The sequence below is a fragment of the Liolophura sinensis genome, chromosome 6, assembly GCF_032854445.1.
Source record: "Liolophura sinensis isolate JHLJ2023 chromosome 6, CUHK_Ljap_v2, whole genome shotgun sequence".
In the NCBI taxonomy this organism is placed as follows: domain Eukaryota; kingdom Metazoa; phylum Mollusca; class Polyplacophora; order Chitonida; family Chitonidae; genus Liolophura; species Liolophura sinensis.
Window position 1 is genome coordinate 79,185,398 of NC_088300.1, and position 26,389 is coordinate 79,211,786.

Sequence of the window (26,389 nt, forward strand, 5' to 3'; positions counted from 1 at the left end):
GTCATCGATCCGCGCGTCACTGCTTAGAGAGCACATGGATCGATGACGTAATACACAGACAGGTGTGTCAAAGTCTGCGGACACGGTAGCTGTGAAGTGGGGCTGTGTTACTTTCATTTACTGTGCTTAAAAACCTGTATGGTCATTGAGGTTTCTTTTCTTTCCAGGTAATATTAATTACATTGCTTTTATTCCTCTCTGTCGAACGTACAACTATATACCAGAAGTCCATGTACGAGTGTACTTCAATGAGCAGAGGAACTGTCAAATCCACAGCTCATTGACGCATGCAGACCTACACGTATATCCAAACATGATGATACAAAGTTAGTTCTGGATGGACCAGATCATGACTATAGCACCTCCTCGACATCTTAATTGTCCACTCTGTATACGGTTATAAGATAAATATCGTTAGCGTAGACCTATATAGTAAACTCATTGTAGCATATGCAACTTCTCAAGCCCAGGCGTGTAAATATAACTCAAGCGAAACTGAAAGAAACAGATACCGTAGGATCTTAATTCAAAACAGCGAAGTAGCGAAATACATTAGCAAAATTCTAGGGCCAATACCTTACAGTTTAGCCCTCCTTTCTTCTATTTTTTATTTTTAGTAAAAAAAATCATTGTTTCCTAATTTGCTTGATGTTCATGATAGTACTTTGCTGCTAACCACTGCGCTTGTTTTTGGTTTGTGTTTGTCTGTATCATATATTTGGTCTCCACACACAGTTATATCCACTGCCCAAATGTACATAAGACATTCATTTTCGCTGCAGTGATAATGAAGGACAGTACGGTGTTTGATCCCAGTCCATACATTGGACTAAAATAATTTAAGGTATGAGACACAGGTATTGTAGACATAGTGTACACTCTACACTTTCTGCTTTTATGGAGCATACCATAGGCCTAATTATTTTAGACACAGTGCATTATGAACACTTTAAAGCATTATTGTGACATTTTGTTGTGCAAATAAAAGGAAAAGGATTCATGAAAAATGATGTTTTTAAACTCCATATCATTAATCTGTGACATGTTCTAATGTTCATGTATGGGTGCAAATAAGTAAGTTTTTCAACCATCGTATTTTTTTTTTTGAAGGGGACGGGGTGGGTGAGGTAAAATGGCTTCGAAGGTAAGGCTTTGTCAGACCTCATCAGTCAGCATGATCTAGGCCAGTGACTTATGTAGATTGAAAACAAACAGTTATTGGGGAAAGAACAGTGGACGTGGGGTAGGGTGGAAATGCCTTGTATGTACGTTGCTATTATCATGATTATAGTGACCTTGTTTCATCTCTGATGTTTCTCTTCAAAAATCTGTAGTTTTTTTTTTTTGTTTTCATTTGTACATTAATAAAGAGTCATTAAAACGATTCTGATTGGCTGGTGTGTAAGATAGACAAGTCCAGGCTATGCTTAGCTTAAGCTGACCAAAACTGCAGTGTTTAACTGCGGAAACCCTGTCTCAACTGTCAGCCAATCAGCAATGATTCTATATCCCTTTAAAAGAAAATTAAGATAACACTAAATCAAATATATACACATGGACATGTACATATACATATCTAAAGAGTATCCCACTCAAAGTTTAAAAAACTTACCATTTCATAGTGCCCAGATTAGTTTGGTGAGGCTAAGAAATAATGTGTAGGATTGTTTTAATACTTCAAAGTAAATTGAAATTCACCTTATAGATTCAGAAAGCAAATGGGCATAGATGAGCTGTCTTCTGCCAGCATTTGTGAGACTCCAAACAACCGATGTCTCATTAGTGGTCATATTGTTGCATTATTGCTGTAATTCTGTATCAAAACTGAACTGTGTCTAAATATGTAACTGTACCATGACTTGTGAGTGCCAATTGCACTGAAAGATATTTTTTTGACAAGCAGTAATTTTAGGTAGAGAGTAAATAGTTTGTTCATAGGAACCGCGGTGGAAATTAATGTGAGAAGAAAACCTCCTTTTCAATTGCTATAGCGAACAGAAAAAGTGAAAAAGAAACGGCGAACAAGAACAAGGCTTCGTGTACATTTCCATTCAGCATTGCAATTATTTGTGTTTTACCTATATAGCACACTGCAGACCTACACATAATTCTTTATTCAGTGTACATTTATATGTTCTCATCTACAAAATTGTACTTACACCTTTATACTGGTTCAAAATTGATAGGATTATGGGAATAACATTTCGACTGACCAGTGTCTGTGTTCTGTTTCTTTTAACCAGTCGCCTGTATTCAGCTGTCTGTAAAATCAGTTATACTTGCCACCAAAGTTTGCCTTTAGTCAGTGACACATAACAACACAAGCTGTACACATGGATACATTGGAAGTGATGTTAGAACACCTTTCCTAATTCATGATGTTAAACTGCATAAGCTCGGTTTTTATGGCAGGAACTCATTGCCTCGGTATACGTTGCAATGATTACAAGACAAGTGGTATGCTGGAGGATCCAGTGTAGCCTCATTAATATCAAACTCTCACATGTATGACTGCATTGCTTTGTTAGGGAGGTTAACAGAGTGCAAACAGTAATGGGCAAAATATGATTCATCCACTGATGTACAACATTCATGTATAGTATATGCATGTACAGTCAGTATACGAACAGATAAATTATAAAACGTTGTATTTATGACTAAGGGTTGCTAAGACTGGACATTCACTTCCATCTTTTTACTTTCACAGTTTCTCTCAGATTTAACACTGTAGAATATATTTTTGAACCTGACGATTGCAGGTACATATGTACATGTGCAAGAAGTGGCCGGGGTTCCTGATGATATTAGTAACATTCCAACATGAGACGATCCTCGATTTTATTTGCCCTGCTGAATTGTGTTTTCTTCACCAATCTTATCTCTTGATCAAGTAGAACATGTCCCCTGGTATCCTTACTGGTAAAGTCTTTGGAGGTGTGGCAGGATGGTGCCATCCACATTTCTCAAAAATCGTCATAATCTTATGAGCATGATGGTGTTTGTTTTGTTTGGGAATGTAAAATTCTGTGATTAGTGTCAGTTAAATTAATCTGATTGAAAGAAATTCACTATGTGTTGCTTACAGTATTTATACTTATTTGCATTTCAAACATACATCTTTTGCAGTGTTACACTGCAGCACAACTCACAGTTTAAGATAATATATATTAGGAGTGTGTTGGTATGTAATGTTTATTTGTTGACACTCTCTCCTTTCCAGGAAATTTTGATGAGGGTTATTTTCTGATGTCAGGACATTTATTAAACGTATGAAGTAATACAAACTATAAAAGCATCAGGGAGAAATCGCTGAAAAATGACCTGTATATCCAAAAGTCACAAAACTGGTTAGGATTTTTGACTAAAATGTAGTTTAATGCTTGAATTTTGTCATGTTTGTGCTAGGCTTTGTAAAGTTGGATGCCATTGAAGTGGAACCAAGATATATTTCTACTTTCTACGATAGTGATCCTCAACCTTTTTCACCACTAAAGCACTTTTTTCAGTGGAATTCATGCATAAAATTGTTATAAAATAACACTAAAAATGATTTATTTGTGTCATTAAAGATGCAAGCTTTATCAAACCATGTGAATTATTTCTGTACCAACCACAGTTCTCTCAGAATGTTTCAAAATGTTGGTTCCAGAGGCAGTTGAAAAGGTTGAAGACTTGGGATACACAAGTATAATGTCTTGAGTACAGTATAACCAAGAACCATGAAGTAAATTTAGGTATGGCTTTATTGTACTTGAAAGCAGATTCTTACATACTGTGCTTCATATGTGCACATGTTGATGTATGAGCTGTTTGAATATATACATGTACGTGTGCTCAATATAACACAGCAGAGACAAGACCATGGGCTGAATTCATTATCATGTGAATTATGTGATGGTGTTCGAGTTATAGCATTATTTACATGTAGTTAATATTTACACCGTATATTTGAAACATGGCTCCTTAACTGTGAAATAAGAATGAACTATTTTATGTCATGTTTGTGACTTATTTTTTTGTGTATGTAAATGAAGTTGTTTGATGTATACAAGTGTGTTAAATTTATAATATTTTGCATTTCATTTTAAAGGTGTTAAAATGAGAACATATATTCTTTCAACACCCCTGTTCATTTGAATATATCCTGTACTATGTATTCCTTATGTGCCAGCTGGAGCCCTTGCTTTCCCTGACATGCCTGAGTACAACTGACTCACGGCCCAATATTAAGCAAGGAGTTTGGGTATGATATTAAGATTCAAGTGCTTAATTAATATCTTTGCTTCATTCAGGTGCCAGTAATTTTTATACTTCTATTCCACTTAGGCAGGCTGATATATAGTAATTTTGCTCCATTTTAGGTAATCTGGTGTACTTTTGCTTCAAAGGAAGTAGCCAGGTTTACTTTTGCTCCATGTTAACAGGTACATGTATACGTCTTTTCCACTTAACAGGTAGTCTTGTGTATTGTTGGTCCACTCGAGTGGCCTTATATGCATTCACTTGTTTTAAAACATTTCTGGTACACAAAATGAAACTGTATGAAGGGTAGGTTTGCAGTCAAAAATTGAAATTTGAAAAATACATTCATGTATTCATACATTCCTGACCTGTGCCGTGTAAGCTTACAAACTGGCAACATTAAACATGTGTTTGTGTCTTAGCACACAGTTATGCTACTGTTCTTGGAGCTACTGGTAGCACACCTGTTGATTTTATAAGAAATGGAATGTGACATGATAACGATTTAATTGTTAGTAAATGCCATGTTGGGGAGTGGGCTGTGGTCAGACGTTTAAAGCCCATCTTATGTCGCACTGCAATAAGACAGAATTAACGGCAACTGCTAGTCCTTTGGACTTATATCACACAGGACTGGCCACATTGGCAACTGGGCACACTGGCAACTGGGCACATTGGCAGCTGGGCACACTGGCAACTGGGCACACTGGCAACTGGGCAAAAACTGGAATTACATGTACTTGATCGCAGTAGTAAGTGAACTGATATTACTACACCAAGTTTCTGTTAGTAGCCAGTTTAGACCACATTACCATCACATACTTGTACAAAATGACAACGGAAAAGTCACGGTCAGTAAACATAATACATGCTATTTGATGGACTCCCTGTACAGGTGCTGCTTTAACTCATTCACAAGAGTGCCTATGTTATTTGCATCCATGAGGAGCTAATCAGAACTAGTTCTCAACTGATTGCTGAAACTAGAACATGTTATACTATCAGGAACAACAAGCTGGCGTCACTTTCCCATTCACAACTGACCAGCCGCTGATATATGCCGACTGGCTCATGGAAGTGGTTACAACTAGTTCTGATACAACTGTGTCATTTTATAACCCAAGCTAAAGGCGGTTGATTTTCAATCATGGAGATGCATGAGACTTGTTCAGTCCAACAAGACAGAGGTTTTTCTTGACTCCCCTGCGTTCTTTGTTCTCAGGGCCTTGGTAATGCTGTGTCATGTAGACTCCCCTGCATTCGTTGTCCTCAGCGCCTTTGTAATGCTGTGTCATGTAGTCTTGACTCCCCTGCATGCGTTGTTCTCAGGGCCTTTGTAATAATGTGTCATGTAGTCTTGACTCCCTTGCATTCGTTGTTCTCAGGGCCATGTTAATGCTGTGTCATGTAGTCTTGATTCCCCTGCATGCGTTGTTCTCAGGGCCTTTGTAATAATGTGTCATGTAGTCTTGACTCCCCTGCATTCGTTGTTCTCAGGGCCTTTGTAATAATGTGTCATGTAGTCTTGACTCCCCTGCATGCGTTGTTCTCAGGGCCTTTGTAATAATGTGTCATGTAGTCTTGACTCCCTTGCATTCGTTGTTCTCAGGGCCATGTTAATGCTGTGTCATGTAGTCTTGACTCCCCTGCATTCGTTGTTCTCAGGGCCATGTTAATGCTGTGTCATGTAGTCTTGACTCCCCTGCATTCGTTGTTCTCAGGGCCTTTGTAATGCTGTGTCATGTAGTCTTGACTCCCCTGCATGCGTTGTTCTCAGGGCCTTTGTAATAATGTGTCATGTAGTCTTGACTCCCCTGCATGCGTTGTTCTCAGGGCCTTTGTAATAATGTGTCATGTAGTCTTGACTCCCTTGCATTCGTTGTTCTCAGGGCCATGTTAATGCTGTGTCATGTAGTCTTGACTCCCCTGCATTCGTTGTTCTCAGGGCCATGTTAATGCTGTGTCATGTAGTCTTGACTCCCCTGCATTCGTTGTTCTCAGGGCCTTTGTAATGCTGTGTCATGTAGTCTTGACTCCCCTGCATGCGTTGTTCTCAGGGCCTTTGTAATAATGTGTCATGTAGTCTTGACTCCCCTGCATGCGTTGTTCTCAGGGCCTTTGTAATGCTGTGTCATGTAGTCTTGACTCCCTTGCATTCGTTGTTCTCAGGGCCATGTTAATGCTGTGTCATGTAGTCTTGACTCCCCTGCATTCGTTGTTCTCAGGGCCATGTTAATGCTGTGTCATGTAGTCTTGACTCCCCTGCATTCGTTGTTCTCAGGGCCTTTGTAATGCTGTGTCATGTAGTCTTGACTCCCCTGCATGTGTTGTTCTCAGGGCCATGTTAATGCTGTGTCATGTAGTCTTGACTCCCTTGCATTCGTTGTTCTCAGGGCCATGTTAATGCTGTGTCATGTAGTCTTGACTCCCTTGCATTCGTTGTTCTCAGGGCCATGTTAATGCTGTGTCATGTAGTCTTGACTCCCTTGCATTCGTTGTTCTCAGGGCCTTTGTAATGCTGTGTCATGTAGTCTTGACTCCCCTGCATGCGTTGTTCTCAGGGCCTTTGTAATAATGTGTCATGTAGTCTTGACTCCCTTGCATTCGTTGTTCTCAGGGCCATGTTAATGCTGTGTCATGTAGTCTTGCATCAAGTTCACTGGTGACCACTTGCCTTCCACCAGTATTTAATACTGTACATGTACATGTTCTCATGGGAGAATTTGCCAGGTACTCGCCAGTGGTTCATGTATTACACCTTACAGGCACTCCAGTCTTCTCCACTTATTAATCTGCTCGATATCATATAACTGAAAAATTCTTACATAAAATACATGAACAAATTTTGGCTTCATGTAAAATTCAACACTATTTAGGCCATAGGTTGGTGTCTCAATCCTTTTATCAGATTGTCTCCTTGTTTATTGTGTTATCACATCATCATACTGACTGTACAAATTAACTGATAACAATTTCAGATGTTCTTTTAATGATGTGCGTTGGAACTCATCTGTTAAAGTAGGTACAATTGTATTTTTGTTAGTCATTAATTCTCTTGATTTGTACAACATTGTTGTGCCTGGATATTCATGTTTTTACACAGAGATACTGTACATGGTTAATTATGACTGAACTGAATTGAACAAGTCTTGCTTCATATTTACAGTGTATGTACATTTTTCTACTTTTTCACAGATCAACATTTTTAAACCTTTTACATCACTTTTGTTTTTCTGCATGAAAAGATTGAAAAATACAGTTTGAGCATCTTCCATGTGTTCAAATTTGAACAGCTTTTTTTTGACTGAGGGCATGTATCTGTTCTTTGTTTGATCAGTCAGGTGAGTTGGTGTCAGAGAAGAGCAGAAAGCCTTGGGGACCATGCAGGGGTCCTACCAATATCCTGATGGCAGTAGCTACTCTGGCAAGTGGAGCGAAGATGGACAGAGACATGGGCTGGGCCAGATGAGTTTCCCCGATGGAGCTCGTTACCATGGCAACTTTGCACACGGACTGTGCGAAGGATTGGGCGTGATGATTTTCTCAGACAACTCCAGGTGAGATTTGTACCTGTGATGGAGACGTCAATTTTATCCGTTGTTATTGGAGACCGTCTGGGTCATTTATTGATTGCGGAAATTTGAATACATTTCCCCCTAAGGAGCAATTTATCCTTATGAAAGATTTTCCCCAATTTCACAATTTAGCACGTCACTGCTGTCATCTAAAATTACACGCAATTATTTGTAATCAGGCAGGAATAATTGTCCTGGAGCCTAAAAACTATGGATTAATTGGATTTGGTGAAGATAAGGTGAAGATATCAGAGAATAGGACAATGGTCAGGTGGCAAGAGGCCAGCTCACATCCATACCCTACCTGGCTTACCTGTCTGCTGCGTGTTTCTGGCTGCTGTGTGTTACCTGGCTGCTACATGTACCTGTCTGCTACCTTTGTTACTGGTTATGCTTATCACAGGTACAGACAAGTTTGGGGATGGCTTATTCGTCACCCACATTTGGCTGACTTGTGTGACTGCATGGAGGTTGAGTGAATGAGGGACTAAAAGACCTTGTCCTTCTTTGAGCGAATGAATTTTGTTTGTCTGCTCTGGGCTCTTCGGTTATACCTGCACTCATATACCTGACTACCCTCACACAAGAGAAAAACAATTCCTGAGTAGTGACAAATAATAAATAAATAAATCTTACTGAAATTCTCATATGTACTGCATTATTCAAATTACCAGTATGATAAAATTCCAAAAGTAAACTACAATCTTTTGTGACTGATTTGGTATCTTATTGGCAGGTATCCCCCTCCTCAGAAAGCATGTCTAAAATACTCATTCTGACTGCCTTCCAACTCAGACATAAACACTGTTGTACAAATCAACTTAATTAATAAACAGTGCCTTTTATCATGTCAAAGAGCAACTTTCATTGCAACTTTTTGGATGAATTGCATGAATTGGGTTGGCCAATTTTAGGTCTTTACAAAAAAAAATGATTTCATGAGTCTATAGAGAATGATGCCGTCAGAATACGCTTGAATAAACATCTTGCAAACATTGTGAAAAAGTTGAAGAATTACGGTAGGCCTACATGTATGTATTCTGTTTATGATTGTCATGCCTAATTGTGAGGTACATGTACAAAAGGGGAAGTTTATAAAATGTGAAAATGAGTAATGAAATTTGCCCTAGCCGTAACATGGGCAGCAATAGTGCAGTGTGTCATGTATTGTTGTGTATGAAGGCCAAAAGCTGCTGACTGCGTGGTGCTACCAGTATATAGGCCTACCACCAGGGAATGGTCGGTTGACTTTTCTGGTCCTAAAAAAATATTAACAGTAAATATAAAAAGCATGTATTTGTGAAAAGATCCTTGAATTTCAAGCTGTCCCTATATCTGTTGGTGTTAGTTCAGATCCTACAGGCGTACATGAATATATAAGACCTAGCAGTAGATGTAGTAAAATGTTGCCATGCTTTAAGGGTTGTCCAAGCTGTTTATAATCTGTTACTCCCATCACAAACTTTATCTGATCCAGACAGATAGCTTTTCTCACAGTTTTAGTTTACTGGTTTATAGTGAAACTAGTTCACTGTGGTTAGGCTGACCAAGCTGATAGTAGCATTGATCTACAGTCACTGGGAATGTCATTCATTCCCCTTTGTGAAAAATGACCCTAACAAAAAAAACAAAAAAAAACAAAACAAAAAAAAAAAAAAATAAATAAATAAAAAGACCAGCAAACAAGAAAATGTAGAATTTTTTGGGTTTTTTGTTGTTCCGTAAGTTTCTTAAGCATAAATAGCAGCAAATGCAAAGATTATTATGTAGAATAATTGTAGTCTTTAATTTCAGTTTGTTTGGAGAATGTTGTAGAACAGTTTAAATGTAGCCGCATTCTTCTTTGTACAACTTGGTAATTTTATTTGAATCAAATTTTCTTTTATGTGACAATCGGTTATCTGGAAATTGAAGAAAATGCATACATTTGTATATTGTGTCCTAAGTGTAATTTTATAGGTACTGGTACTGGCTGTGAAATTCTCACTGTAATTAATTTAGTGGAAAGGTTTCTATGAATAATTCTTCAGGGCAGGAAAATGTAGAATTGATTTCATTGTGTGAATTGTGCATCTTTGCATATAATCCTGTGGGAAGTGGTAAAATAATGCATGACAACTTCCAACATGACTTAACAAGGTTAAAGTCAGCGAGACCAATCTCAAACTACAGTGTCTCCACTATTTTTTGTTGTTTGGGTGTTTGAATTTTTCATATGCTCCAAATATTCCCAGCTATTAATAATTCACAGCTTTTCAAGGCTTAAACAAAGACAATCACTTATTGGCTTGACATTAGCCTTTATCCGTGGAACAGTCGTGTGGGGAGTGTAAGCTATGTACGCGAACCAAGTATTCAATAAAAGAGCTTCTAAAATGCCATTTCATTGGTGGAGACATATGCTGTCTGTGCAGACCTTAGTGAGAATCAATACCGAAAAAATAATAATACACGGATTAATAGAATAATGGAAGAAGCAACACAGGCCAACTGCTGTGCAAAGATTTTCACCACTAGCCTAATAAGCATGGTCGCTGACCTGTGGTGACCTTTGTGTTGCTATGGAGATCAAACAGTGGTTGGGTCAACAGGAGGTTGGCCTGTTCTTTGTGCCCCTGTATTAGCCCTTGGTGTCTGTGTGGTCAGAACAGGTACAGGGACAAATGCTAGAGTAGTGGAGAGAAGTGTGGGCAGCCTTCACACTCAGCTGGCACCCACTTGCCCATTAGAGGCCATGCAAAGCTGTACAGAAATTTTAAAAAAATTAATAAAAAGACCATAGTTCAAATGTTCACTCTGGTGAATATAATGATTGCTCTGACCACATTACATCCACATTACAGCATCTGGTATGTGTCAATAATCTGTCTTTAAGATCTCCCTTGACGTTGCTGTTAGAGGCATATCGCAAAATACAAACTTTCACATGTTTCGGCCAAATGAAATTGAAAAAAAATATGATGCTTGTAATGTTATTTGAACTCTCTCTGTATCTTTTACTTATTCATTAAAACCTGTAGCGTTATTCTGATTTGATTTACAGTTCACCACCTTCATACAGTGTGCAATATTTACAATATGTATGAAGTGATATAAAAGTTTTGAAACCTACCGAAAATGCTCATTATGCCTGTAAACCTGATATTGTGACATATGACCTCTCCAGCACCTGTGTTTAGGTCACATCCAGCCATCCTGAAACAGGTGTACACCTGATATTGTAAGATAATTACCTATCTGGTACCTATGTTTAGGCGACGCCCAGCCATCGTGGAACAGGCGTACACCTGATATTGTGAGATATGACCTCTCCGGTACCTGTGTTTAGGTGACACTCAGCCATCCTGGAATAACATTAACCTGATATTGTGAGATATGACCTTTACTTTTATGTACATAAGCTAGGAGATCATCCCACTAAGGTGGTGTCTGTAAGCTTTGGGGAGATGATTCCCACCAAGATGGTGTTTGTAAGCTTTGGGGAGATGATTCCCACCAAGATGGTGTCTGTAAGCTTTGGAGAGGTGATTTCCACTAAGATGGTGTTTGTAAGCTTTGGAGAGATGATTCCCACTAAGAGGGGTGTCTGTAAGCTTTGGAGAGATGATTTCCACTAAGATGGTGTTTGTAAGCTTTGGAGAGATGATTTCCACTAAGATGGTGTTTGTAAGCTTTGGGGAGATGATTCCCACCAAGATGGTGTCTGTAAGCTTTGGAGAGATGATTTCCACTAAGATGGTGTTTGTAAGCTTTGGGGAGATGATTCCCACCAAGATGATGTCTGTAAGCTTTGGAGAGATGATTTCCACTAAGATGGTGTTTGTAAGCTTTGGGGAGATCATCCCACTAAGATGGTGTTTGTAAGCTTTGGAGAGATGATTTCCACTAAGATGGTGTTTGTAAGCTTTGGGGAGATGATTCCCACCAAGATGGTGTCTGTAAGCTTTAGAGAGATGATTTCCACTAAGATGGTGTTTGTAAGCTTTGGGGAGATGATTCCCACCAAGATGGTGTCTGTAAGCTTTGGAGAGATCATTTCCCACTAAGAGGGTGTTTGAAAGCTTTGAGGTGATGATTCCCACCAAGATGGTGTCTGTAGGCTTATGGGAGATAATTTCCACTAAGGTGGTGTCTGAAAGCTTTGGGGAGATGATACCCACTAAGAGGGTGTCTGAAAGGTTTGAGGAGATGATTTCCACCAAGATGGTATCTGTAAGCTTTTGAGAGAAGATTTCCCACTAAGAGGGTGTCTGAAAGCTTTGAGAAGATGATTCCCACCAAGAAGGTGTCTGTAAGCTTTGGGAGATGATTTTAACCAAGAAGGTGTTTGTAAGCTTTTTGGAGATGATTTTCACCAAGAAGGTGTCTGTAAGGTGTGGGGAGATCATCCCACTAACATGGTGTTTGTAAGCTTTAGAGAGATGAACTCTTACTAAGAGGGTGTCTGAAAACTTTGAGGAGATGATTCCCACGAAGGTGGTGTCTGTAAGCTTTGGGGAGGTGACTCTCACCAAGATGGTGTCTGTAAGCTGTGGAGAGACGATTTCCCACTAAGAGGGTGTCTGAAAGCTTTGTGGAGATGATTCCCACCAAGAAGGTGTCTGTAAGCTTTTTGGAGATGATTTTCACCAATATGGTGTCTGTAAGGTTTGGGGAGATCATCCCACTAACATGGTGTTTGTAAGCTTTGGAGAGATGAATTCTTACTAAGAGGGTGTCTGAAAGCTTTGAGGAGATGATTCCCACGAAGGTGGTGTCTGTAAGCTTTGGGGAGGTGACTCTCACAAAGATGGTGTCTGTAAGCTTTGGAGAGACGATTTCCCACTAAGAGGGTGTCTGAAAGCTTTGTGGAGATGATTCCCACCAAGAAGGTGTCTGTAAGCTTTTTGGAGATGATTCCCACCAACATGGTGTTTGTAATCTTTTGGGAGATGATTCCCACCAATATGGTGTCTGTAAGCTTTGAGGAGATGATACCCACTAAGAGGGTGTCTGTAAGCTTTGGGGAGGTGATTCCCACGAAGAAGGTGTTTGTAAGCTTTGGGGAGATTATTTTCACAAAGATGATGTCTGTAAGCTTTGAGGAGATGATTTCCCATCAAGATGTTTTCTATATAAAGCTTTGGGGAGATAATTTTCACTGTATAGAGCTTTGAAAAGAAGATTTCCACTAAGATAGTGCCTGTAAGCTTTAAGGAGAGATTTCTGTACCTTGGGTCCAGTTATTCACAACTGGTTTATGACTTAATACCAGATTTAACTTTAAGCCAAATCTTCAATTTTGTACTTAGCCTAAAAAAATTGTGTACCGGTATATTACATATGAACTAAAACTGCTGCTGTTAAACTTTGACTTCGGAGAATTGCCTGCTGAGTTTGGCTAAAATTTTAAATATAAAATATGACTTAATACCAGTATTAGCTGATATACTTTTAAACAACTGGGCCCTGATTGCCAGCTTACCCAGATATTTGATTGCTCTCTGTCTCAGGATATCATTTCCAGAAGGCACCAACCTCGGATAGATGTGTGAACCCAAGGTGGCTGTAGATTTTCATGACAAAGCCGGACATTGTACATGTTCAGTAACAGTTTGTTGGCAAGACATTTACTAATGTACACGTCTCCAGCTAAACTGTGATCTGGACCAAAGATATTATGCAAGTGATGTCTCCGTCATGAAAAGAAATACAGAAACGCTATAGATTTGAATATTAACATGTATAATTCCCAGAGGCAGGTTGATGCTTCCTAATTTCCATATACCTGTCTTGAGACTAATGGTTCTCTGGAGTTCTATTAGGAAGCTATTGATTTTTTGCTGCATGTTTGTTATAACGAGCTAGATTTTGGAACACAGATATGACCTGAGCATAAAATTATAATAAGACAGATGGTAGCTTGTGTGTGAAGGATTCAGGCTAAAGTGATATTTGTCTCTGGAGTGATGCGGAACAGCTTTACTAAACCTGATTATTAAAGACGGAGGAAATGAAACGGAAATGAAAAGTGACTTGTTTTGGCTTGATGTGCATGAATTTTCAGTCCACTGCAACTTTTTTAGCTTTAAGTTGCCACAATATATGGCAGTAGTATTGCTGATATAGCTTAACCCTGTGACCATATATGGCAGTAGTATTGCTGATATAGCTTGACCCTGTGACCATATATGGCAGTAGTATTGCTGATATAGCTTGACCCTGTGACCATATATGGCAGTAGTATTGCTGATATAGCTTAACCCTGTAACCATATATGGCAGTAGTATTGCTGATATAGCTTGACCCTGTGACCATATATGGCAGTAGTATTGCTGATATAGCTTAACCCTGTAACCATATATGGCAGTAGTATTGCTGATATAGCTTGACCCTGTGACCATATATGGCAGTAGTATTGCTGATATAGCTTAACCCTGTAACCATATATGGCAGTAGTATTGCTGATATAGCTTAACCCTGTAACCATATATGGCAGTAGTATTGCTGATATAGCTTGACCCTGTGACCATATATGGCAGTAGTATTGCTGATATTGCTTAACCCTGTGACCATAAATGGCAGTAGTATTACTGATATAGCTTAACCTGTGACCTTATATGGCTGTAGTATTGCTGATATAGCTTAACCCTGTGACCATATATGGCAGTAGTATTGCTGATATAGCTTTACCCTATGACCATCTATGGCAGTAGTATTGCTGATATAGCTTAACCCTGTGACCATATATGGCAGTAGTATTACTGATATAGCTTAACCTGTGACCTTATATGGCAGTAGTATTGCTGATATAGCTTAACCCTGTGACCATAAATGGCCGTAGTATTGCTGATATAGCTTCACCCTGTGACCATATATAGCAGCAGTATTGCTGATATAGCTTAACCTGTGACCTTATATGGCAGTAGTATTGCTGATATAGCTTAACCGTGTGACCTTATATGGCAGCAATATTGGTGATATAGCTTAACCCTGTGACCATATATGGCAGCAGTATTGCTGATATAGCTTAACCCTGTGACCATATATGGCAGCAGTATTGCGGATATAGCTTAACCCTGTGACCATATATGGCAGTAGTATTGCTGATATTGCTTAACCGTGTGACCATATATGGCAGCAGTATTGCTGATATAGCTTAACCCTGTGACCATATATGGCCGTAGTATTGCTGATATTGCTTAACCCTGTGACCATAAATGGCAGCAGTATTGCTGATATAGCTTAACCGTGTGACCATTCATTCCATTTTTAAGCCCTTAAATCAACCTTACAAAGTTAGTAAGAGATTGAACTTGCATGCAATCATTATGTTAACATTAAGAAAAGTTTCACTATTAATACCCAATTTGCAAGAATAACATAGCTACAGAAACAAGCAGCACGTATGATAACCAACTGCCATTACCTCACCCCAACTGCCTCTCTCCTTGTTGAACTAAACTGGCTGTCTATTCCTGACCATATCACTCACCAAATAGCCTCTTTCATGTATAGAATGATGCACTCCCTCTCTCCACAGTACCTTATGTCTCTCTTCAAACCCATAACTGATGTAACATCCAGACAACTACGCTCAACAACAAACGCTAATCTTTTCATTCCTAAACCAGAAACGAACTATCTCAGCTAAAGCCTTAGCCATAGGGCCCCAAAATATGGAATGCTCTTGTAGCTAATCCAAGAAATTCACCATCTGTTTCCTCTTTCAGTTCGAATCGCAAAAATTGTTGCTTAACTCTGAATGACTGCCACAAAACCAAAATGTTTGTAAATCTAATTTTAATGCTGTGAATTTATCTGTTATGGTTTGTTTATATTTGATGATACATATACCTTCAAACATATTATGCTTAATTGATGTCTTCTCTTTTCTTGTAAATATTGTCATCTTTGTCTGTATTATTGTATTATAAACTTGGGCTAAACTGTGATTCTATCACCAAACTACAGTAAATTTATTTGTTTTGCTGTCATTTGTATCTAATTATTTTGATGATTCCTTTGATATTATGTTACACGTAAGTCAATGGGTCTCTTTACTCCTGTAAATATTGTAAAATGATGTATTATTTTGAGGGCCTCTGGGAAGATCAGTTCTACATACATACATACATTGTTGGGATTATATACACCAATTTTACTGAGTAGACATGGAAAAAAATGTTAATAATTTATGGTGTCCTTTTTTAGCTGTGACTGAAGTGTCATCAAAAGCAAAACCATGTATTATTTCAGTGTGTCGTGAAATTTTCCTGATATCTTACTAAGACTTTGAAGAGTCAAGAGAGATTTCTGTGAACTGCACTACCCCTTAAGCCTTCAAATGGAATGCTATTTACTCATTCAACTTCTGACCTTTTCATCGCATTCATGACATTTTTTATTCAAGCACATGTAATATAAAGTTCGGAGATCATAGACATTCTTGTAATATTCTCCAGTGGATTAAGTGTAGGATTTGTTGAAACTTATTGGAATGCTGAATCAAGTCCTCTGGATTAATGAACATGGACGACTTTAAAACCCCTTACTTCACTTTTTAAATTAAATGTAATTTTACCACCCTTCTAAAGTTACGCTCAAAATCTATCAGATATGGAGTGCGTTTACTCCCAGGCCTACTGGATATTTATTATGCACCTGTAACTGTCACTGTTTGATGTCAAAGAAACGGTACGGCACCAATCAACAAAATAAAATCAAAGAAACGGCTCAAGATAAAAATATGGCCAGTAGTATTGAACAGTAATATAGTTTACTCACAAACAGATATAAGGCAGAATTGTAGAAAAACTTATCATTTCATGTTTCATTATTGTTTTTTTATGGTCTTTGTGATTATAAGTGTTACAAAATCTCTGATAACTACATATGTGTATGAAGTTTTATGCCTCAGCATTTCATATGCAACAGAACTGATGCTGTACATGTATGTATATATATATGTAGATACGATTTACCTGTCATGCCTACAGGTAAGTTTTCGATTCAGCCCCAAAATATGTGGACAGTGTATGTGTGGTGATGGCAGGAGATAGGCCTGGGCTTGTAATAGATGTACTCAGTGCTGTAGGGGAACACAGCCAGCCAAATCAACCCAGAGGAAGCAACCTGGTGGGTTGCTTAGCAACAGCAAAATCCTGATGACACTAGATTTTGTGTGTAGAGCTTGGCCCCTGCTGTGCGTCTGTCTGTCTGGCTTGGTCACGCCTTCCCAGCGGCCAGGCCAGGTATTAGCCTACCTGCTGCCACCGAATACATACTGCAAGGGTCGATCAGCCGGTCCAAGCAGTGGCACAGTTTTTTTTTTTTACTTGTTTGACCTGTATACATGTTTGTTAGCATCAGCTGAAGGGGATGATATCTAGCATTACACACCTGTGAATGTGGTCAGGTTTTAGGCTGATTGATTTTGGTGACAGACATTAAGGAGGACTGTAAATTGTCCACTCATTATCACTGATTGGGACAAAGTGAGGCTGACTAAGACTTTATATTATCTCACTCCGAGCTACACAAAATCCATTGTTTCCGCCACACTTCCTTTTTTGCCTCCATGGAGACTTTTAGCTGTATAGGCCATTACACCTGGCTTTTGATGAAATCTTAAAGTAATTATTTTTCACACCTGGTTAGGTCCCCAGGTATGCAATTGGGAGCACCTTTATATTGCCATCCATCTCTTTCCATTAGAGCAAGTGACTTTAGGGAGAAATTTAAGCCTAGCTCCACATCTTACGCCCAAATTATTTTGTTAAAAGGGTTTTTACCTGGAGGACATTTAAATCTCCAAGGTGAACCGGGAAATGAGACTGGGGATATTTTTTTCTCTCACAAATTGAAAGCCTCAATCATTTGTCCAGGTAGCATAGGGTGATGTGTCTATTTCAATATTACATGTGTTACGGCCAGCCTTAATGCTAACTCATTTATTGATTTTTTTCCTATTCTCTATTTTAAGGTTTCTGGGATTTTTTGTGGCTGTAGACCGCATACACTGATATTACACATCCATGCCACAAAGGCACAATATCCTAATTCAACTGGCCATATTGTTACTTTCATCACGATTAAATTTTCTTGCTATGCAATTTATTAAGACTTTTTCTTTGATGCTTGTCCCTGTGTTTAGGTTAGATAATATATTCTTGAAACTCCTATATAAGATTAGAAGACAAACTGTGGAGCATTTAGTTTGTGTTGGTCATGGGATTTTAAAACCTGAAGGGAATTTTCAAAGTAAAAATTTAGAATTTAGTTAATCTAAGCAGGCAATGACTTTTACTTGTGAAAAAAGATATCATTTCGGTTGGGTTATGCCTTCAAGAGCTGAAAGTTTAAATAAAAAGCATGGGTGGGATTTTGTCAACGTAGACAGTGTATTATGGGATTGTGTCAAGGAGGACAGTGTATTATGGGTATGTTACATTTTTAGCCATTTAGGTATGTTGCTCATGTTATTATTGAGTCTTTGAAATGGTGTTTCATGTTGGCTGTTTCTTCCTCAGTATTCACAAGTCAAAACTAAGTGGACATTTTTATAGCTGCCATGACTTTTTCTCTAGCTTGGAAATTACTCGCCTGTATTCAGCTGATCACACAGATTTTTTGTTTTGTTTACTGGAAAACTCTTTAAACAGTTACGTTAAGGAAATGATAGTTACCTAACTTCCTGGCATAAAGGATAACTGTTCCAGATAATAAAAATAATAATAATAGTAATAATAATATCTTTATTAATTGAAGGTAGCTCAGTCAGTTTACATTGAAACTACACTTCCTCAAGGCCTTCACAGAGAAAACAATATATAGGAAGCATGCAGTTCAGAGTCCAGTCAAAAAAATACATCCAGGAAACAGGAAACAAGATAAAGCATCATGTAGTTTGAAAGGTGAAGGTACGTGCATTCATACCAACAAAAAACCACAAGACCAATATAGCTGCACAACTGTCCCAACCAGCAGGAGAAGCAGGGTAGTGAGATATCGCTCCTTACCAACCCCTTCCTGCCCCACTATTGGCTGGAACCCCCGACAAGCATGTAGGTAGTTAGTTACTTGTGCCCTACAATCAAAGGAGAAGAAAACTATGAAAAAACACTATAGGCTGAAAAGAGCACATTCCTTTCTATCTGGTGGTGCCTGCTGCATAATTTTGTGATTTTTCCTCGCCATACACGTAAAGTCTGAAATTTATGCTGAGGGTATGTTGCCTCTCAGCCAGTGAAAGTTGTTAAACCTGCCGATTTGTTCGTGTAAACTCGGAACCTACATCCAACATTTCGGTTTCCTGATCGTCAAGCAGAAAACGAGCTGTACTGTTCGCTACCTTCTGGGAAGGAGTTCTACCAGAAATGCACAAACTGCACTTTGGCGGTTCCCGATGGCAATTCTCCTCCTAACACAGAAGACTTCAGGACTAGTTCTTAGGCAAAATGGAGTTGCCCACAGCAGATTTTGGCACTGACTTTATTTATAATTTTTTTTTATCAACTTGAGGTAGATAGTAGAATTTTTTTCTGGCATACACCTGTGAGAAATTGCATATTCTTTTCAGTGGTATTTGAATGATATTTACATTTTCTTCTCCTTTAATCTGCAGTCTGTATTGTGCAGAGTCTTGTGGACATCAGGTCTTAAGCCTGTCAGATCTAATCATTCCTTCTTTTTTTCATGTCACTTCCCACAGGTCATTTCACATCAAGATATAGTGTGTTTCATTTTTATCCCAGAAATTGCTATAAAAATGTGATTATCATAAAATAATGGTAATGAAAAGTAAAAATTGTTCTCCATCTTGTGTTTCAGGTATGAAGGGGATTTTGTCAGAGGAAAGTTTCATGGTTTTGGAATATTCCTTCGATGTGATGGGATGAGATATGAGGGAACTTTTAAGGACGGGAAAATCTGTGGTTTGGGTGAGTCTTCAAAACATTGGCAATTGTGTGTCAGTCTGTCCTTACTTAAGTCAGCAAAACCAAAATCATTCATAAATGCATGTATCCTAGCTGGTAATGTTGTGCTTTAATTAGTCACTTTCTCGTAATTCTTGTCCCATCTAGGATCCTCACTGAGCTAGTGATATAACTTAGTGCTCTACCTTGCCACGGTATATCAATTTACCCTTGATGTAGCGTGTTCATATGCCAATCTTGTTGGGCCTGAATTTGTTGCCAAACTCAAGGTGCATACCATTACCCTATGAAAGGCCTCCATTTAATGCCACATTCATCCATACATGAATTAACTATATTTGTTTTAGATGTGAAAATGGATATTGTTCCCTAGAATTACAGAAATATCAATACTGTACATTTTGTATACATGCTATGTAATTGTGAATGTGATAAATGTGTGGCCAACAATCATCAGTCAGTCTCATTGTTATGTAAGATATACACTCTTTGATGATATCTACTGTGACCTTTCACCTCAGGGTTACTGACCTTCCTGGATGGCACCCATGGCTTGCCCAGAAATGAGGGTTTTTTTGATGGCAACAAGCTGCTAAGGCGAGAGAGGTGTGATGGGCCAGTGCAGAAAGCGCGCGATGCAGCAGACAAAGCCAGGCAGCAGTACCAGTGAATCTTACACGTTTACATGATTTATGCACATTGCACACATATATAGGTTTATATATAACCAGTTAAGCTCTTTGTGGCTTGATTACATTCAGCTTTACCTGTACTGGTTGGTTTTGTTGGGAGTTTTGTGGAGGTTGGATTTATGAGGAGCAGAAGGTTTGGCCTGAATTCTGCAGTTCCCAGCACACAAGATGAACCGTTGTCTTGTAAAAGATATAAACTTGAGGATGTAAACACTAATCAATAAAGGAATAAAAAAATAAGTAAATATGATTACATATATATATATATTTTACATATATGGTTAAATTTTCGTTATGATTGCCAAATACACAATTGCTTTAACTCTCACTTTGAGGCACCAGTATAGTAGGGGCATCAGGTATTAAAATCGCTGTCTTGCTCAACGTGTACTGAGTATGTCTGTATGACTGCCTCAGACAACAAGTTCTTGAAAGCTTTATGTCATAACAGATCATGTTTACCTCATAATTAAATTAAAACAAAATATTTCCTGTGTAATTTGAGTGATTCTGATATCTTTTTGCTGCACTCATGTTTAATTTCTTTTTAATTTTTCATTGGTCGTTGAGTGAGAAATACTTATTTAAAAGGAAATTCATTAGCATCATTTGTGTCCTAAGTTTATCCTACTTATACAGGGGTGGTACATTGATGCTTTTTGTTAATCTTAAGCATGTTTAGCTTTAATTATTTACAGGGATCTGTTTTTAGTGGTCACATTCCATTTGCAAGGGCACCTATCATGTAGTGGTCATATTTTGTGTGGAAGAACATCTGCTAATTTTGAAATATAAAGTTGCTGAAGAGCTGTGTTCATGTCAAATGTTGTTATTTTAGCAATTGACTCATGAATACAGACAACTGCAGATTGTATGAGGTTTCAATATTTGTTGTATGTTGAAAATAGGGGTTGAAATTCTTGAAGCACTTCTGTCTCTTAATTTATATAAACATGATATGCAGGATGTTTTTATCATTTTTTGTAATGTGTTTAAACATAATCTTTTGTGCAATTTTGGGTCATACAAGTATACTAGAGCTACATGTTTATGTTGTAAAGATGTGCGTCAAACCATCAATCTGAATCACAGATCTTATAGTTTGTATGAAGACCTCTTCTTTATATTTGAAGGAAACGTTTTTTAATGTGGATTGCTCTTTATGTTCAAATATATGGAAATATATTTTATATACAATACAATGTTGGTGCCTGTGTTTTCATTAGTTGTCTGTGTTTTCATTAGTTGTGATGTACTTACTTGTAACTGGCCAAGGCTATACCACTCTGTCGGGAAGGCTACATATATCCCATAGCTGGCAGGAACAGGTGAGTGTAGAGGTCAGTACTGGAGTAGGTCTACTCGGTTTGCTGTGTTTATGTAGCATAATCATGTAGTAACTTAGTGGTTTAATTCATATGCTGCTGGATTGTCACCCCTGATGTACAGTGTTGAAACACACTCCTTGGAGAGAACTACATGTATGAAAACAGGGATGCATGCAGCGTTGAAGCCCAGCTCCATCAACCTGGACACCACACTCGCCTGAACACCTCTTCATTTCGCACCCACTAGGTGGGCGGCAGCCTGTTGTCAGGAAGTTTGTGAGTTACTATTTTGCAAGATGCAGTAAGTTTCCTCCTTAAGGGGTTTGATTGGTTTCCAGGAATCATAAGCCAGACAACTGTTGTCAACACAAATAAAGTAAGCTTCAGTTGTAAGCTTCACAAATAAATGTGTACCTTCAGTTGTAAACAAGGCCTCTTGGAAACTGTGGATATTTATGATAAGTAATAGCTGAATGTACATGTAGCTGCCTGATGGCCTTATGTTACAACTGTGTAATGGATTTGTTGTGTGGGCATTGTCCAACACTTGGGGCAAACTACCAGTCTCTTAATTTCAATGATGTCATTCAATAAAGTTTAGTGATAATATGTTATTTGGTTATGTTATTCAAATGTTTCAGAATTCTTCCAGTCTTAAGTAAGCAGAAGAATTTAGATTTGTGAAGTGAATACACTATATATTTGAGTTTCATAATAAAAATGTAGTGTTGGTTACCAAATTGCGTGAAATTGTAAATATACTTCATTTTGAAGAATCAACAGTTGATCTTGTAAATTCTAGTCTCGGCTCGCTCTTTGAAGGGAAAAGCTGAGCTTCACATGCTGCACTTTACTGTAACCCAGAGATAAGATTTATCAAGTGGTCTTGGTCCCAGTATTCTGATTTTTTTTCTTCTTACCGCAGTGTACTGAGTTATTATTCGAAGTCTGTGTACTGATTTCTTACTTAATTCCAGTGTACAGAGTTTTGACTTAAAACTGACACACGGCTGGGTGCTGATTTTTTAATTCACCTGTATCATACAGTTATTTTTGACTAGATCTCAGTGTATTGATTTTTGACCAGGCTCCAGTATACTGATTTTTTTTATTTATTGACCACTGTGCGGTTAATTTTGACTTGGCCCCACTGTGCTTTGACCACAGTGCACGGTTGTTTACTTGATCTTGCTGCACTGATTTTGGACTTTACCCCATTGTACTGATTTATTACTGTACCTCTGTGCACTGATTTTGACTTGAACCTGGTGCACTGATTTTGACTTTATCCTGGTGCACTGATTTATTACTGTACCTCTATGCACTGATTTTTGACTTGACCCTGGTGCACTGATTTTCACTTGACTCCACTGTATTGATTTTAGATTAATGACCTCATTGTACTGATGTTGACTTTACCTCTGTTCACTGATTTTGACTTGACCTCTTTTTACTGATTCTAAACTAATAACCTGATTTTTGACATAATAAGTTCACTTATCTCCAGTAATATACATGTAACACAGCTTTAATAGCTGCTTATTGTAATATTCTTGAGTACGGTGTAAAACACCAATCAAATAAATAAATAGCTGCTTATTGCCACCATGGCCACAAGAAGTGAAAGACAAGATTTGAACCATTGACACCTGGTTGCATTATTGCCATGGTCACTGTAACCTGCAGGGTTACATTCTACTCTTATGATGTACAGGTACATGTACATGTATATAGTACGTCATTACTGCTGTCACACCCACAGGTAGCTGAGTGGGCGCGTGCACGTAGTACGTCATTACTGCTGTCACACCCACAGGTAGCTGAGTGGGCGTGTGCACATAGTGCATCATTACTGTTGTCACACCCACAGGCAGCTGTGTGGGCGTGTGCACATAGTACGTCATTACTGCTGTCACACCCACAGGCAGCTGAGTGAGCGCGTGCACGTAGTACATCCTTACTGCTGTCACACCCACAGGCAGCTGAGTGGGTACGTGCACATAGTACGTCATTACTGCTGTCACACCCACAGGCAGCTGAGTGGGAGCGTGCACATAGTACGTCATTACTGCTGTTCACCCACAGGCAGCTGAGTGGGCACATGCGCATGGTACGTCATTACTGCTGTCACACCCACAGACAGCTGAGTGGGCGCGTGCACATAGTATGTCATTACTGCTGTCACGCCCACAGGCAGCTGAGTGGGCACGTGCACGTAGTACATCATTGCTGCTGTCACACCAGCAGCAGCTGAGTGGGCATGTGCACATAGTACTTCATTACTGCTGTCACATCCACAGGCAGCTGAGTGGAAGTGTGCACATAGTATGTCATTACTGCTGTCACACCCACAGGCAGCTGAGTGGGCACGTGCACATAGTAATTCATTACTGCTGTCACACCCACAGGCAGCTGAGTGGGCGCATGGACATAGTCTGTCATTACTGCTGTCACACCCGCAAGCAACTGAGTGGGCGCGTGCACATAGTATGTCATTACTGCTGTCACACCCACAGACCACTGATTGGGCATTTGCACATAGTATATCATTACTGCTGTCACACCCGCAGCAGCTGAGTGGGCGCATGTACATAGTCCGTCATTACTGCTGTCACACCCACAGGCAGCTGAGTGGGCGCGTGCACATAATACGTCATTACTGCTGTTACACCCACAGGGAGCTGAGTGGGCACATGCGCATGGTACATCATTACTGCAGTCACACCTGCAAGCAGCTGGGTGGGCGTGTGCACACAGTATGTCATTACTGCTATCACACCCACAGGCAGCTGAGTGGGCGCGTGCACATAATACGTCATTACTGCTGTCACACCCACAGGCAGCTGAGTGGGCACCTGCGCATGGTACATTATTACTGCAGTCACACCTGCAAGCAGCTGGGTGGGCGTGTGCACACAGTATGTCATTACTGCTGTCACACCCACAGGCCGCTGAGTGGGCATGTGCACATAGTATGTCATTGCTGCTGTCACACCAACACACAACTGACTGGGTACATACTGGGTAGGCCTACATCTGTATTCCGTTAATAGTGATAAAGCATGTGGGTCTTGCTGTATTCATACTGGATAGGCCTACATCAGTATTACATTAAAAGGCCAAGAACACCTTGTCACCACTGTCCATTGGCCTTGGGGGCAAGAAACAATCCATATCCCTTTGTCACCACTGTCCATGGACCTTGGGGGCAAGAAACAATCCATATCCCTTTGTCACCACTGTCCATGGACCTTGGGGGCAACAAGCAGTCCACATCCCGTTGTCACCACTGTCCATGTGCCTTGGTGACAACAAGCAATCCAGATCCCCTTCTCACCACTGTGGCAACAAGCTGTCCGAATTCCCTTGTCACCACTGTTCATGGAGCTTGGTGGAAATAATCAATCTGGATCCCCTTGTCACCACTGTCCATGGGCCTTGGGGCAACATGCAATCCACATCCCCTTGTCACCACTCTCCATGGGCTTTGGGGCAACATGCAATCCAGATCCCCTTCTCACCACTGTCCATGGGCCTTGGGGGCAACAAACAATCCAGATTCCCTTGTCACCACTGTCCTTGGGCCTTGGGGGCAACAAGCAATCCAGATCCCCTTCTCACCACTGTCCATGGGCCTTGGGGGCAACAAGCAATCCAGATTCCCTTGTCACCACTGTCCTTGGGCCTTGGGGCAACATGCAATCCAGATCCCCTTCTCACCACTGTCCATGGGCCTTGGGGCAACATGCAATCCAGATCCCCTTCTCACCACTGTCCATGGGCTTGGGGCAACATGCAATCCACATCCCCTTGTCACCACTCTCCATGGGCCTTGGGGCAACATGCAATCCAGATCCCCTTCTCACCACTGTTCATGGGCCTTGGGGGCAACAAGCAATCCAGATTCCCTTGTCACCACTGTCCTTGGGCCTTGGGGCAACATGCAATCCAGATCCCCTTCTCACCACTGTGGCAACAAGCTGTCCGAATTCCCTTGTCACCACTGTTCATGGAGCTTGGTGGAAATAATCAATCCAGATCCCCTTGTCACCACTGTCCATGTTCCTTGGTGGCAACAAGTAATCCGGATCCCTTTGTCATTAATGTCCATGGGCCTTGGTGGCACAAACAATCCAGATCACCTCTTCACCACTGTTCATGGGTCTTGGGGGCAACAAGCAATCCAGATCCCCTTGTGACCACTCTCCATGGGCCGTGGGGCAACATGCAATCCAGATCCCCTTGTCACCACTGTCCATGTTCCTTGGTGGCAACAAGTAATCCGGATCCCTTTGTCATTAATGTCCATGGGCCTTGGTGGCACAAACAATCCAGATCACCTCTTCACCACTGTTCATGGGTCTTGGGGGCAACAAGCAATCCAGATCCCCTTGTGACCACTCTCCATGGGCCGTGGGGCAACATGCAATCCAGATCCCCTTGTCACCACTGTCCATGTTCCTTGGTGGCAACAAGTAATCCGGATCCCTTTGTCATTAATGTCCATGGGCCTTGGTGGCACAAACAATCCAGATCACCTCTTCACCACTGTCCATGGGCCTTGGGGGCAACAATCAATCCAGATCCCCTTGTGACCACTCTCCATGGGCCGTGGGGCAACATGCAATCCAGAT

At 39.9% G+C, this 26,389-nt stretch overlaps 1 protein-coding gene across 7 annotated transcripts; it reads left to right on the forward strand.

Moving 5' to 3' along the window:
- Window positions 1-72: 72 nt before the first annotated feature.
- LOC135467934 (MORN repeat-containing protein 4-like) lies at window positions 73-21,660 on the forward strand. 7 transcript variants are annotated; one of them, XM_064745865.1, is made up of 8 exons: window positions 79-167; window positions 3,650-3,734; window positions 4,362-4,424; window positions 4,874-4,994; window positions 7,221-7,260; window positions 7,580-7,799; window positions 19,629-19,738; window positions 20,257-21,660. In XM_064745865.1, the coding sequence occupies exons 6-8, from the start codon at window positions 7,624-7,626 to the stop codon at window positions 20,403-20,405; spliced, it is 435 nt and encodes a 144-aa protein (XP_064601935.1). In that variant the 5' UTR covers window positions 79-167; window positions 3,650-3,734; window positions 4,362-4,424; window positions 4,874-4,994; window positions 7,221-7,260; window positions 7,580-7,623; the 3' UTR covers window positions 20,406-21,660. The 7 variants fall into 7 exon arrangements, with proteins under 7 accessions (XP_064601939.1, XP_064601935.1, XP_064601937.1 ...); XM_064745867.1 differs by lacking the exons at window positions 4,362-4,424; window positions 7,221-7,260 and adding an exon at window positions 4,172-4,243 and having other exon boundaries at window positions 20,257-21,658; XM_064745864.1 differs by lacking the exon at window positions 7,221-7,260 and having other exon boundaries at window positions 20,257-21,658.
- Window positions 21,661-26,389: the final 4,729 nt, after the last annotated feature.